Genomic DNA, 14337 nt, shown 5'->3' on the forward strand with positions numbered 1-14337 from the left:
TAAATACAATTTTTTAAAGTTTATTTTGAGAGACAGGGAGAGAGAGTGAGCAGGGGACAGGCAGAGAGAGAGAGAGAGAGAGAGAGAGAGAGAGAATTCCAAGCAGGCTCCACACTGTCAGTGCAGAGCCCTACATGGGGTTTGATCTTACCAACCAAACTGTGAGATCATGACCTGAGCTGAAATCAAAAGTCAGACATTTAACCAACCGAGCCACCCAGGCACTCCTAAATAATCATTTTAGTCCAATATATTTAAGCAACATGTTTGTTATGTATGATAAATGATGATACCTTTCTGGCCTCTAGTAAATTCAAGAGAATTATTGTGCCTCAAAAAAGCTGTTCTTTTTCTTCATTAGCCCATCGTCCTCTAATTGAAAATGTGCACACTCTCTTTATTTTTTTTTTCAACGTTTATTTATTTTTGGGACAGAGAGAGACAGAGCATGAACGGGGGAGGGGCAGAGAGAGAGGGAGACACAGAGTCGGAAACAGGCTCCAGGCTCTGAGCCATCAGCCCAGAGCCCGACGCGGGGCTCGAACTCACGAACCGCGAGATCGTGACCTGGCTGAAGTCGGACACTCAACCGACTGCGCCACCCAGGCACCCCAAAAATGTGCACACTCTCTTTAAGAAGTTTAATTGTGTTTATATTTTTCATGGGCTCAGGTTTTATAAAAGCACCCAGTGGCTTACCTTGAATGGGGGACTCCATTACCTAGGAATGTTGACTCATTTAAGTGTTTCCTGAAGAAAACTGCATGCCCTAAATCATGCCAGGGCCAGGTATCAGGCAACTAGAGATCACCCCTATAACCTGAAGTCCACTGGAATTGTTCAAAGTAGCCAATTCTCAGCTGTTTGCTCTGCCCTGCCCTGCCTTTCCCATGGAAAACACAACAAAGGCTCTGGGCTAGGCCTTTCCTTGGCTCCTGCTTCTGCCTCCTAAACAAATCCCAGCGTTCCTTCTGTGACCTTTCATGGTATGCTGTGCCTCTCATTTCTAGGGACACAGTGAATAACATTAAACTTTTCTCTCAATGTCATTGACCTGTCCATGCTGTCACTAAGTCGCCTTTATAAAGTAAGACCTGGGCCCAAATCAGCCTCCCTCAGCTGTATAATACTACATCTCATGACCCATTTCTCGGCACCCTCATCTTCTTTTTCTATTGTGCCTAACACATTCCAACATTGTACATAATTCAGTGCTTTTTTTCTCATATTTCATATTTCTTCCCATCTTTCATGAATACTGTAGAGTGTAAGCTTCTTGATGGCTGAGGTCTTTGTCTCTTGTTTTCAAATTTGTTCCATGTACTTAAGAGATAGGGGTTGAAATGCAGTAGGTGTTTATCGAATGTTTGTTAGAGCCGTGAATAAGCATGGTATTACAGTATCCTTGTTCATCTTTCTAAATGTTTTCATTCTCCCTCAGAGGAGATAATCAGAGTTTTCAAGATTGGAAAGAAATTACATTTTGGAGACTAAACCCTGTTGTACTCAGCGTCTCAGCCCCACTGTGTGCTCAGCTTCATTTTCTTACCTCTCAGACTTCAGTGTTTCCAGCTCAGTTTTTGCTGCCATCTTTCACCTGTCACAGGTATGTCCCTCAGAACCATTTTTGAATATATCTGTGAACTACAGAACTATATCAATAGCTTTCAGTAGTTTAAACTATTCACGTTTCTTTTTTTTTCTTCCTTTCCTTCCTTTTTTCTTCCCATCCTCCCTTCCTTTCTTCTTCCCTCCTTCCTCCTCTTCCTCCACTCACCCCCCCTCTCCTCTTCTTCTTCCTTTACCATAAATAGTCTGTAATCTCAATTCAGACACTGTCCCTGTAATTGCAAGTGAAGTGAAAATTGATGTGGGAAACAAAGGCAAGAGAAAAAAATTAAATTTCCTTACTGTCTAAAGCCCATTGACAAGTCCTTGAAACAGGCAGTGACCTTCCACTAGGCACTCAGCTGCCTTGATGTTGACACTTTGCTAAAGTCACAAGGCAATCTTAACATTATCCCAACCTCAAGGATCCTGTGAGGCTACTGTAAGCATTTAGAAATTCCTATGGAAATTTTCTTTATCCCTAGCCCCCAACGTATATGTTGGCAGTCATACTCCAAGCATACGCCTACTGATAACATCTGAAGGGTCTCATGACTGAGATTTTACTAAACAGTAATAAATGTAACAAGGTTTCTAACAGCGGCTTAGCCCCTCAGGGCCCTGGAAACATTGTGTATATAATCATCACCTGTCACAACCCCAATGCAGCTCTTTCTGCCCCTGAGTCCTGTTCCTGTGCTTTAATAAAACCACCTTCTTGCACCAAAGACATCTGAAGAATTCTTTCTTGGCCATCAGCTCTGAACCCCAACATTTCCACATCAGAAATCACTTCCTAGCAAAGAAATGAGATCATGCTGTTCCAAATCTTTATTTCTGGGTTCAGACAGTCACTTTCGCACATTTGCTGCCACCAGGCCCGCGTCAGCCACCGTACTGGCACATTGAAAAGCATTTATAATGGTCCTTTCCAGATGGGTGGCATAGTCCTAGAGGGAATCAGTATATCAGCTTTTGGGCTAAGAAGGATCATTTGAATTAAAGGGTGCTGCTGCCTGGGTTGCCCTCCATCAGCACCCCCACCTGCAAGAAAGTGCCTCCCTGGACACAACAACCCTCCTGCCTCCTCCCCAGAGGCAATCTGCAGATCTGACCCCTGACCCCTGACCCAGCCAAAGCACCCAAACTTGAAATTTTCATCTACACGGATTTAAAAACCAGCAAGGAAATGCGAGTGCGCTGAGTGGACTCGAACTGACATTTGATGAGATGTGTCCACGTGGTTTTGTGGCTTTGGGAAATAGCCACAAGAACGTTTCCAAACATTTCTTTGACCTCCGCATAATACACCCGGCTCCTTGTGAGGAGCGAAGCCCCCGTTCCATCCTCGGAGCTTCGAGGTACCATTTCCCAGCGCCCCTCGCGGGACCACTGGGCCCCACCCCGGCCGGGAGCGAGTCCGCGGGTGTCTGGGGCCAATTGTTCTGGAGAACCACATTACCCAGAAGCCTCTGCGCCTTGCTTGGTGGCACTCTTAAAAGCGCGCGGAAGGCGACTGGGCGGGACTTCCGGTGTCTTCCCCGCGGCGGACATTTTGTCCGCTCTCGGTGGGCCGCTCGGACTAGAGCCTCGGGGTCGCTGGTTCGGCCCGGAGTGGCGGAAGCGGGAGGACACGGGAGGAGACTCTGTGCTCGCCGCAGGGAGGCTCGGCGGTGGCAGCGCCCGCGAAGGCTCCGCTGCCCGCGACGGCGGCGCGCGGGTCCCGACCTGGGACTCCTCACGGCCCCGTATGGTCCTCCAGATTGTGATGGCGGCCGCGGTTGGTGGATCCGGCCTAGGTGGGTACTTTGTTCCCCGGACCTTGACGCGTTTCGTCCCTGCGCTCGGAATCACGAAGCCTCGAACGAAGGGTGTCAGTTGAGGCGGTTGCGGCCCCGCCTCCAGTGCTCTGGGCCGCTGGGGCCCGCTGTGGGAGGAGCCCCCGTTTGTCACCGCCGTCGAAGTGGTCCTGGCCGAGCGACCGGCACGCGCAGAGGCTTGGAGGGGCGATGGGCCGCGAGGGCCGGGAAAAGTGGGGCCGTCGTGTTTGCAGGGGGGGGGGAGGGGGGCGGGTAGCGGGCGAGCGGAAGGCTTGCGTGGACTGGCCGGGGGAGCCGCGGAGCAGCGTGAGGCGATCTGGGCTCCGGGGGGCCGGTGAGGAGCCTCGGACTCCGGGAGTGTTGTGGCGGCTGGAGAGGTTGCAGGTGGAGACGTGGTTGGCAGGGTTTCCTCAGTGTCGGATGTCGGGTGACGGCTGCTCTGAAAGTAGGAGTCAGGGGCTGTCACAGGTCCGTGTCCGGTTTTTCTCCCCGGAGGTCCGAGAGAGTGCGGCAGAGAGCTGCCCCGCAGGAGTCGGGAGTTGCGCTCGGGACGTGGCAAAGCCGAGGCGCCTCGCAGGGGAGGTGTCCCACGGGCATCTGGGGAGGGGGCTGGGGTGGAGACCACTGAGGGATGAGGCCTCGGGTCGGGAGGCCAGATTCGGGGGAAGAAGATTAAGGATGTGTGTGTCGTGTGTGGTCCTTGGGGTGAGAGGTCGGAGGGCAGGGAGGAGGGGGTGGACGCCCTCATTCCCTCCAGGGAGAGTCCCTGCTGGAGGAGGAGAGGGCCGGAGGGTGTGAGGAGCCTGGCCTGGGATGCAGGGGCAGGTGTGAGGCGCCCCAGATTGGCCGGTGTGTGGACCCAGCAAAGGTTCTGCGCGTGGAGCAGGGGAGAGTCAGCCGGGCGGGGGGAGCCGCCGTAGCCCAGTCCTGGGCGCTGGTGCACCAGCTCCCCAGCTGTTCAGGTAAGGAGAGACCGTGGACTCCGCAGAGGAGGGTATACCAGTAGGCCGGTTTGGTGAAGGGATACGGGTACACCTGGCTCGCATGAGCAAGTGGGCGAAGATCAACGTGTGTAGCTGTAAGTGGATACTGATGCCCAGTGACGGGTCAGAGCGCCTGCCTCTGTCTGATTATGATGGAAAGTCTTAAGTATCACGTTTTCTGAAAAGCTGAAAAAGAAATCCCCAATTTAAAAATCCCGTCACTTCATTTGCACCAAAACCATTTGGGTAAAAAGCCAATTCAGAGATCTTTGATCTGTGTTAATGTGTGTGACCCAAACAGCAGCCCTGTTTAGGTGGGTACCACCACTGTCTGCTTTACCGGTGAGGACGGGGTGACACCGGTCTTTGTTCGCGCAGCTGGGCGGAGGAGGCACTAAGGTCTTAGTATCTGAGGTGAGACGTTCAGAAATCGTGGGCGCGGAAGGGCAGGGCAGGGGTTACAGGGGTCGTTCAGTCGGTGGTGCCCCATGTGGTGGCCTGCCGTCCTCAGCCCCCTCTTCCCTCTTACTGCCGGGTTGCTTTGATGGTGCAAGCACTTAGGATCTCTGCATAGCTGAGTCCTCGGTGCTCAGTCAGTGCACTTGCCCATGATCTTGGTAACCCAGTATGGCAAATGCTGGTGTCTTAGCAGTGTTCACCTCCCTTGTATTTGCCTGTGGGTGTGGGGATGCTGGTGTCACTAACGGTCTGTACCTTGAATTTGGTGCAGTGGCATGAAGTGTGGAACGGTGTCCAGCTATAGGAACAAGCTTGGGCAGAGACATCCCTGGAGGCTGAACTGCGAGTGTTCAGGGAGCCTCCGGTCTCCGTTATGTTTGGTGTGATCAGCGAGCAGGGGACAGAATTCAACTCTGGAACAGCAGCCTGTGGAGCTGGGCTTCTGTTTTGGGAGTGGTGGGAGCCATGGAAGGTTTAGAGCAGAGGAGTGATCCGATTGGTCTTCACAGGCTTTCTCTGGCTGCACGGTGAGGAAGATTGGGGTGAGGAAAGAAGACTCTTGATGGCTGGACTAGATTGGTGGTTCTGGAGGTGAGGGACGGGTGCTGGATTCTGGGTTTGTGTTTTGTGTCTCTTTAAGTAGGGCCAACCGGACTTTCTGATGTGGATGGTGAGAGAAAGGAGAGGACTCAGGGATGACCTCACAGCTCCCACAGTTTTTGGCGTGAGAAGGTATAAGGGTGGAAAAGTTCTCAATTGAGACAGCGAAGTTGGTGGTGGGAGTAACTTCCGGAAATAATATCAGGAGTTGGGCTTTGACCACGTTGAGTCTGTAGCGTCTAAAGACATCGGAGTGGAGGTTTCAGGTAGGCAGCTGGACGCACACGTTTGGATTTCACAGGAGGGATCCAAGTCCGCAAAGTGGCAGCCAGTATATGGATTAGAGTAGAGCTGCGTGTCAGATTTATAGAGAGGATCTTTTTGTCACAGTGGCAGTACCATTAAGGGTCCGCAGGGGGGTGGACACGGCAGAGAGGGAGTCACTTAAGGGACAAAGGGAGTGTAGTGTCCATGGTGGGGGAGATAATAGGGTCTGGCGGGGTGGGGGGAGTCTTCCAGAGAGGGGAGACACGAGATGAGTGCTGGGCGTAGCAGTAACAGAGATGAGATGAAAGTGAGGCCAAAGGAGGCACCCGTTTCCTTTCCTGGGTGCTTCCCAGGCTTTCCTGGTGACCTGTAGTGGGACCTAGGGAGTTTCTGCCAAACTCAGAGGTAGATTAGCTCAGAGGCTGATTGGGTCAGCTGGCAGAGTGACTGTGCTTGGGGTACAAGGCCAGTGGGCGCGGGCTCTGAATGAGAACGTATGTCAAGTGTTAAGCCCGACTGGTGGGGATATGGCATCCTTGGTACGTAACGGCAAAGTGGGAAGGGGCTGGGCTTATCTGATGTCTATATGTGGTTCCGGATTGCTGAAATCGAATCAAAGAATAGGGCCAGGAAGGGAGGATTTAAAAGCTGGGTTTAGAGATACACGGCACTGGGAACCATCAGCTGGAGCCAGATGTGATCTTGGCTGCAATAACCAAGAATTCCGTGGGTGCTGTGTGCACATTTGCACGTGGGAGGTACCTGTGTTGTGGGTATCCATAGACCTGAGGGAGGTGTGGTCTAAAGAGTGACGTGTACTGGAGATGGAATCTGAGTTCATAGCCTGGGGGCTTTAGAGGAGAATTCTGAGCTCACATTTGTATGTAAGAGGCGTGATCTCCGGACCAGGGGAACTAGCTGGCAGAAGTGTCTGTTTGTCCCCCACCTGTTGTTCTGGGCTGGACAAAATGATTACTGGGAAATGAGGAACGAGTGAGCCGGCACCGATCACACAAGGGCCTGGTATCCTGTCTGAGTTGGGGAGCTGAGGAGGAAAGGGAAGGTGTGGTGGATAGACCAGGAGTCCTGGGGAGAGCTGCTGCCCCCGTGTTCAGTTGTTGATGTCAGTCAGGGTCATGTGACTTTGAAGGATGGGCTTGTGTGTTTCTCTTGGGAAGAGTGGCCCAGAGACTTGAGTCCCACGGTCTTCCTGGGTAAGGCCCCACATACCCCAGTTTTCTGGGCTGTGCTCTACTGTTTTCCCTCAGAGGTTGCCATTTTCTTCCCAGAGCTGCTGTGGGCACTGCCATTTTCCCTCAGTAACACAGGTTTTCTGGGTGCCGGGGTTCAGCTGTGTGAACTGCCTCCTTCGGTCCCTGTGGTCAGTCCCGTGGACTACCCTGCTTGCCGTTTTCCTGGCTGTATGTGGCTCTGTCCACATTCGTGATAACCTCTGTGCTCCAGATTCTACCCTTTCGTATAATTGGCATTTCCTTGGGCCTACCTGTGTCATGAATTGTCATCATGGCCACTGCCTGTGGGGCCCATGGTGCTGATCTGCAAGACATTTCTGGTGTTCATTTTGCAATATTTAATTGTCCTTTGATCTCTTGTGGGCAGGCTGCTCTGGGCCACTGCTTTCCTACTTGCCCTGTCTTTCCTCTACGACTTGTTTCTTCCAGATTTTTTGGGGTTGCTGAACATAGCAGGGGAAAGAACTCTGAGTGCCTGACTGAGAGGTCATGACTCTAGCCATGGCTGGAGGGACGTGGACAGGCCCTGGTGAGTGGGAGCGTGGGGAGGGAGCTTCAGGGCTGGCTTCAAATAGCACCAGAAACCTATCCTGGGCACCACTCCTGTTTGGTGCCCAGGTTATAAACCACACCTATTTCTGTCTTTTTCTCCTCGTTCTGGACACTTATTTATCGTTTCTGTCCAGACCTCCAAGCCAGGGCTGTCCACGCCCACTCACCAGTGCTCTCTGCTGCTCTTTCTGCAGTGCGTCCTGTGTTGGACAATGCTGATGTGTCTGAGACATGCATCTGTTCTTAAATGGTTTTTGAACACCAGTTGCTCATTTTAAATCAGATTTTCCCGGGCCTAGACATACATTTCTGTGTAGTGCCCACCAATAGCTAAGGCCCTTCAAAAATCATCTGCAGAGGAGTAAATTGGATATCCTACTTGCTGGTTCTCCCTGACCTACACCCCGTCCTTGGGTCTTTGTCCCTTGTGAAGCCTTCCTCATTCTGTGACCCTTTGAGGCCCAGTATTGCACAGCAGCTTTTTCTTTAACCTGATCCCACATCTGCTGTCCTACCGACACCCCCGTGGGCTAAATACTAGACACGTGTGTGATGGGGTGGCCCCTTCTCCAAAGTCCCCATTCACTTAAAGAGCATTTTTCTGCCCGCAGGTTATTGGTGCACGGCGAAAGATGAAGAGGCACCTTCTGAGCAGACCGTTTCTTTAGGAATCTCCCATGATAGCATTTCCAAGGCAGGTTCATCAACCCAGATGGCTCACGCTTGTGACATTTGTGGCCCCATCGTGAAAGACCTCTTACACCTGGATGAACACCAGGAAATATGCCAAGGACTGAAACCTTACACCTGCGGGGCATGTGGGAGACAGTTTTTGTTCAGTGCAAACTTTCACCAGCATCAGAAGCAGTACAGTGTAGAGAAACCTGTCAGAAGAGACAGAGGCAAGACCTCATCTGGGAAGAACTGTAGGGTTTGTGAAGAACCTCACCTGTCGGGAAAGCCCTTTCTGTGTGAGGAGCAGTGGAGCCTCCAGGCCAGTCTGGGCAGTCACCAGCGACAGGCCACCCACAGCAAGAAGAAGAGGAGGACTGGGAGCGGGGAGGCCTCTCACAGCGGACAGATGCAGTACAGCTGCAGCGAATGCGGGAAGGCCTTCAACCGCAAAGACACGCTTGTCCAGCACCAGAGAATCCACACCGGAGAAAGGCCCTACGAGTGCAGCGAATGCGGGAAGGCCTTCAGCCGCAAAGCCACACTTATCCAGCACCAGAGAATCCACACCGGAGAAAGGCCTTACGAATGCAAAGAATGTGGGAAAGGCTTTAGCCGCAAAGACAATCTTACTCAGCACAAAAGAATTCACACCGGAGAAATGCCTTACAAGTGTAGCGAGTGTGGAAAATACTTTAGCCATCACTCCAACCTCATCGTACACCAGAGAGTTCACAATGGAGCGAGGCCTTATAAGTGTAACAACTGTGGGAAAGTCTTCAGACACAAATCCACACTTGTTCAGCATGAGAGCATCCATACTGGAGAAAATCCTTACGTTTGTAGTGATTGTGGGAAATCCTTTGGCCACAAGTACACCCTCATTAAACACCAGAGAATTCACACTGAGGCAAGGCCTTTTGAGTGCATCGACTGTGGGAAATTCTTTAGTAGAAGCTCTGACTTTATTGCACACCAGAGAGTTCACACAGGGGAAAGGCCATTTGTGTGCAGCAAATGTGGGAAAGATTTCATCAGAACATCCCACCTTGTTAGGCACCAAAAAGTTCACACTGGAGAAAGGCCATATGAGTGCAACGAATGTGGGAAAGCCTATAGTTTAAGCTCCCACCTCATTCGGCACCAGAAGGTTCACACTGCAGGACGGCTTTAGGAGTGCTTTCAACACAACAGGACTTGTATGGAGAGGGGCTTTGTGATTGCCCTTGGAGAGGAAGACACCAGTCAGATGTTGAACCTCATGTATCTGAACATTATTAGCACTGGGGAGGGACCTTAAGGATGCCAGGTACAGGGACACTTTCATGGGTTGCGTTGCACTTGCAGACCTGCTCAGGTCCTTGCCAAATTTGCCACCCAATGTCTGTGGCAGAAACCATCTCAGTTCTACCAGCTTCGTTTCTGTATGTCCTCAGGGACACCTCCAGTCTCTGGAGGAAATTATGAGAATCCTGAATTGAATGGGGTTCCTCATTCCCTCCCCACTGACTGGTAAAGGTGTGGACTTCACCCATCTTTAGCCAAGAGGACCTGAGCTGTGTTCTGGAGGCTTACAGAAGAGCTTTACTTTCTTCATGGACATTGTTGGCCTCATGTGGTACATGTGACACATTTTTCTCCGAGTCACCCCACCTGGAGAACCACTTGTCTTCCGTTGCTCTGGTCTCTGTGATAATAAAGACATTATTTAAACCATCGTTAATCTTGGACGTTCTTTTTACTGTTTGGATTGGTTTGCAGACAGTAGGCCCTGCCAAACGGAAGCGGTAAACGGTGCTTGTGGGGGCCTCCAGCTTCAGGTACCTCAAATGGAAGAGCGGGCTGGCAGAGAACCACTCTCAGTCCAGTTCTGGTGTTGCTGACACAAGCTTTTTAGGTGAGAGGTCAGGGGTTTGCGGGCCTGATTTTGTCTGGATTTCAGCGTAATTTGAGGGTGGTGTTGAGGAAGGTTGGGGCAGCCTTCGCGGTGTTTGGGAGCGGCGTGGATTGAGTGTCTTATTTCCAGCATAGGTGCCACGTTTCCCAGCACTGTTAGGGGAAGCTGTTTCTGAGGACCTGCCAAGTTCCCGCTGCCCTGAAGGCCAGAATCTGATCTGCTGCCCAAGTCTCTGGCTGCAAGACCTACCATCCCAGGAAGGAAACAAAAATAAATTTCGCCCTGGGTGTGAATAATTGGAATTGCGGAGACTGCAGCAAGTGAGAGTGGATGTGCCCATTTTAAAAATGTCCACAAACATTCCAATCACTGTGGCTGTATGAGATCGGGATGCATGGAAATTCTTAGGATCTCCAGGGCTGTGTCACTCTGTGACCAAGGTCAGTGGCAGAGCAAAGCATGTAAAGTTTACCTTGATACTTGTACCTCCCTGGCTCTTTACCCAGTGTCTTTGCCGCGTGGGCAAGAACTGGCACAGACATTGTGGTCCAAAGTTGTAGTTTTTGTGACCAGCCAGAGCTTCTGGGGACTCCCTTGCAAACAGCCTTCACTGCTTGCCAGTTTTCCTTAGTGCTGAGGAAGAGGCTCTCTTCACAGGGCATTTGGAGAGAGAGGGTAGAGTCACTATATTGGTGCTCGATCTGGTGTTCCAGTAGAAGCACAAGACCTGGATGTTAGTGGAATCATTTTTTATAGTTTCTTTAAGGTGTAGTCCACATGCAGTATACTGCACACACTTAAAGCGTACCGTTTGGTAAGCCTTAACATATGCACAAACCTGAGGATCACCCAGCCATGTTCTTGGACATACCTACCCCCCAGAGTTACCTCATGCCCCTTCCTAATACTTCCCGTGTCTTCCCTAGGCAACCGTTGATTTACTTCCAGTATGGATAAAGGTGTCTTTTCTAGATTCTTCTTTATAGTGGAACCTTAGAAGTTTATTATCATCTGCTGTCTTCCATGCAGCCTTATTTTAAGAATCACTCCTGTTGTGTGTATAAATAGCTCGTTCTCTTCATTGCTGAGTAATGCTCTGGTGGGATATACTGCAGTTTATCCCTTTATCTGAATTGCCTTTTGTTTTCTCCCCCCAAATTCTGAGTATTCAAAACAAAGCTCCTGCAAATGTGAATATAAAGTCTTTATATGGACGTTTTGAGCTGAGGAAATTTCTAAACAAAGTGTTGAATGTGTGGCCTTGTCTCTTACCATTTATGGTAAAATGTAATAGGGAAGAGATAAATGTAGGGAAGAACTATTAAACAGAAAAGACCCAAGATTTGATGATTTGGGAAATTCTTATCCTGTCTTAGTTGCAAAAGACATTGAAAGGAAGTGATTCATGGTGAGAAAAGCATGTTCTGGAGAACTAGCCACAGGTGTTGCTGTACAACCTTTTGTAAGATCTCAGGAAAATCAGAAGAACAGTATGCGGGCACATGACATTTCTTTGAAGAGATTGTGACTAAGCAGGCCCCTCTGCAACCCGAGAGCAACTAAGAAGCTTAAAGGTATCCCACGGCCAGCTCAGCAAAAGTCAAAAATAGATAACGGGATCATTCAGGGGGGAAGTCTGTGGACCAACTTCTTGTGTAATGGAGTCAATACAGAAGAGCCACAAAGCTCTCAAGAAATTCATTCTAGTAGAAATAACGTTGGATCTCAAAGGGACAGAGTACAAAATTAGGACTTCCAATATTCTACACACATGAAACTGGCTAAGCAAATTTCTAAACTGTAAACCTTTGTTACCTGTGATTGGAAAGGAGGACTCCGAGGGCAGAGTAGAACCCAGGGTGGGGAGCTGTGAGCCCAGTGGCCAGAGGCCTGAACCACAGAATATATTCCCAGGCCTTGGTTCCTAATGTAGTTTGCTAAACTTGATTTCAAATTTTCTTGGGACTTGTGCCTTTTACTTATTTTTTCATTTTCTCCCGTTTTGAAACAATGCGTATACTGTTATCCTAGGTCTGTTCCACCATTTTATTTTTGGTAGCAGTTACCTTGTTTTCTAATTTTACAGATCCACAGATGGAGAGGATTTGAGCCCCGGGGTGGATTATATCCAAACCCTCACCCATACCTGATTTAGACAATTTAGATGATGAGATTTGGGTGTTAGAGTTGATACTGTAACAGAATGAGACTTTTTGTGATCTTGGGATGGGCATAATATATTTTGCAAGTAGGACACATAACGAATCTGAGGACCAGACAGTGAACTGTAGTGGATGGAATCACTGCTCCCCAAAATGTCCACGCCCTAATCCCCAGAACCTGTGAATGTTCCTGTAGACGGCCAATGGGACTTTGCATGTGTAATGTAATGCAGTTTTTGGTGAGACTTAACCAGGTGGGCTCAATGTAATCACACGAGTCTTTGAAAATGGAACCTTTCCCAGCTGCAGGGCGACAGAGGCAGACGGAAGAGTCAGATAGGGCTGTATAAGGCCCTTTGACGGCCCATTGCTGGTTCTGAGAAAAAAGCTAGGAGCCAAGTTGAGCATCACACATCTGATAGCCAGCGTCTTCAGGCTTGATTCAGCAAGATCAGGCCAGAGTATTGAGTCACAGAAAGAGCTCTTTGAAGAAATTATATTGACTTTGCAGATCTCAACACAACCAGAAAGCACCTTGGAAGCTTAGAGATCTGTTCCACAACCACATGGAACTAAATTCTGCCAACAGCCCACACAAGCAGGAATCTGATTTCCCAGAGCCTCCAGAAAGGAACACAACCTGCCAACTTCCAGGCACAGCTGGAGCCCCAGGGCCTGGGGGAGAACCCGGCCAGTGCACTGCATTAGAGGTATGCATGCCAGGGTGGGACTTGCCTGCGGAAAGGCTTTGGTTCAGAGAGGAAGGAAGCCGGAGCCTCTAAGTGCCAAACTGCTGGCTTAGGGGTGGGGTGTGAGGTGGGCACCCTGCCAGAGGCCAGGGAGAGCTCTGGTCTAACTGGGTGTACCTCTCTGGGCTCTCTGGCCTCCAGGTGTATGGCCCCCCGCCCCCAGCCCCCGCAATCCCTAGCAGTCCAGCTCTGGGGCTCTCCATGTGCCCTATTGGCCCAGCCTGGAAATTCTCTTCTCGCCTAATGGCTTCTTGGCAGCAGCGTTGACTCCTTGGCCCTCCTGCACTTTCGAGACGCGCAGCCCTGGTGGCTGCCCTGGCCCTGTTCTGCACCCTTGGCAGCCTGCCCCCTCCGTGGCCCAGCCTCCAGGCCGGCTCCTGCCCCACTGTCCGCACACTACTCCCACCTTCCCCCTGCGTCCCTAAGGCTGCTTCCCTCACCTGCTCCTGCACCTACTGTCTACTGCACCCCGGTGTCGATAACCCACCTTCTACCACCTGGTCTTGAGTTTGGCTGGGTGCTGTAGGCCCCTGTGCCATCCCTGGCACCTCAAGGTTTTAGCTTTTCTCTGCCTCCTGAGCGTGCTGCAAAATCACTCCCTCTCCCTCACCCTATGCCACAGAGAAAACCCTGAAATAAGTGTAGTTGTATTAGATCTGGGTGAGAGGAAGTGGTCCAAAGGATCCAGAAAGCTGTGGACCTCCTCTGGGTGGTGAGATCATTCTGAGGTTTGAGGGAAACCCTGGGGTTTGCAGTACCAATGTGAACAAGAGGGCTGCTTCCCATTCGAGGGTAATAGGGGCTTTTTCCATCACAGGTGTACCTAAATCAGGGTATTTTACTGGGCACCTATAAGTGGTTCCCTAGGAATAAGTGAAGATCCATCCTCTGGTCAGATACTCAAGTCTTTCCATCAGAAAGACTGTTCTCACATGGTGACAATTTCATTCTCTGATTTTCAGGTGTTTGTCGTTTTTGTTTTTGTTTTTTTCCTGCCTGGCAAAGACTCTCATTTATTTTCTTTCCTGTTTTCTGGTCAATTTCTCTGGTCTTTGTTTCCGGCTGTTCAGCGAATCTTACAGAATTCTTCCAGAAATTCAGGGTAGCCACTGGGACACTGCTTCCCAGTAGGGAAACTGGAGTGGAGCCCTCTGATTTCCCTCCCTTAGAGCCTGGAGACAAAAATCAGGGTACAAGACTAATGTGACTAGAATTTAGTTATGAAAGGGTAGGGAGCTAGAGTTGGGGGGTACAGGGAAAGAGGAGAGGCAAAGAATTGAGGAGAGATCCACTGAAACTGTTGACCGTGTCCGGG

General features: G+C 50.4%; 1 protein-coding gene across 1 annotated transcript; it reads left to right on the forward strand.

The window, feature by feature from the left end:
* The first annotated feature begins 3034 nt into the window (after window positions 1-3034).
* Window positions 3035-9931, forward strand: ZNF134 (zinc finger protein 134). The gene is made up of 2 exons (XM_030297567.1): window positions 3035-3407; window positions 8154-9931. Exons 1-2 carry the CDS (start codon window positions 3359-3361, stop codon window positions 9386-9388), a joined length of 1284 nt encoding a protein of 427 aa, XP_030153427.1. The 5' UTR covers window positions 3035-3358; the 3' UTR covers window positions 9389-9931.
* Window positions 9932-14337: the final 4406 nt, after the last annotated feature.

This window comes from Lynx canadensis, chromosome E2 (genome assembly GCF_007474595.2).
Source record: "Lynx canadensis isolate LIC74 chromosome E2, mLynCan4.pri.v2, whole genome shotgun sequence".
Taxonomy (NCBI): domain Eukaryota; kingdom Metazoa; phylum Chordata; class Mammalia; order Carnivora; family Felidae; genus Lynx; species Lynx canadensis.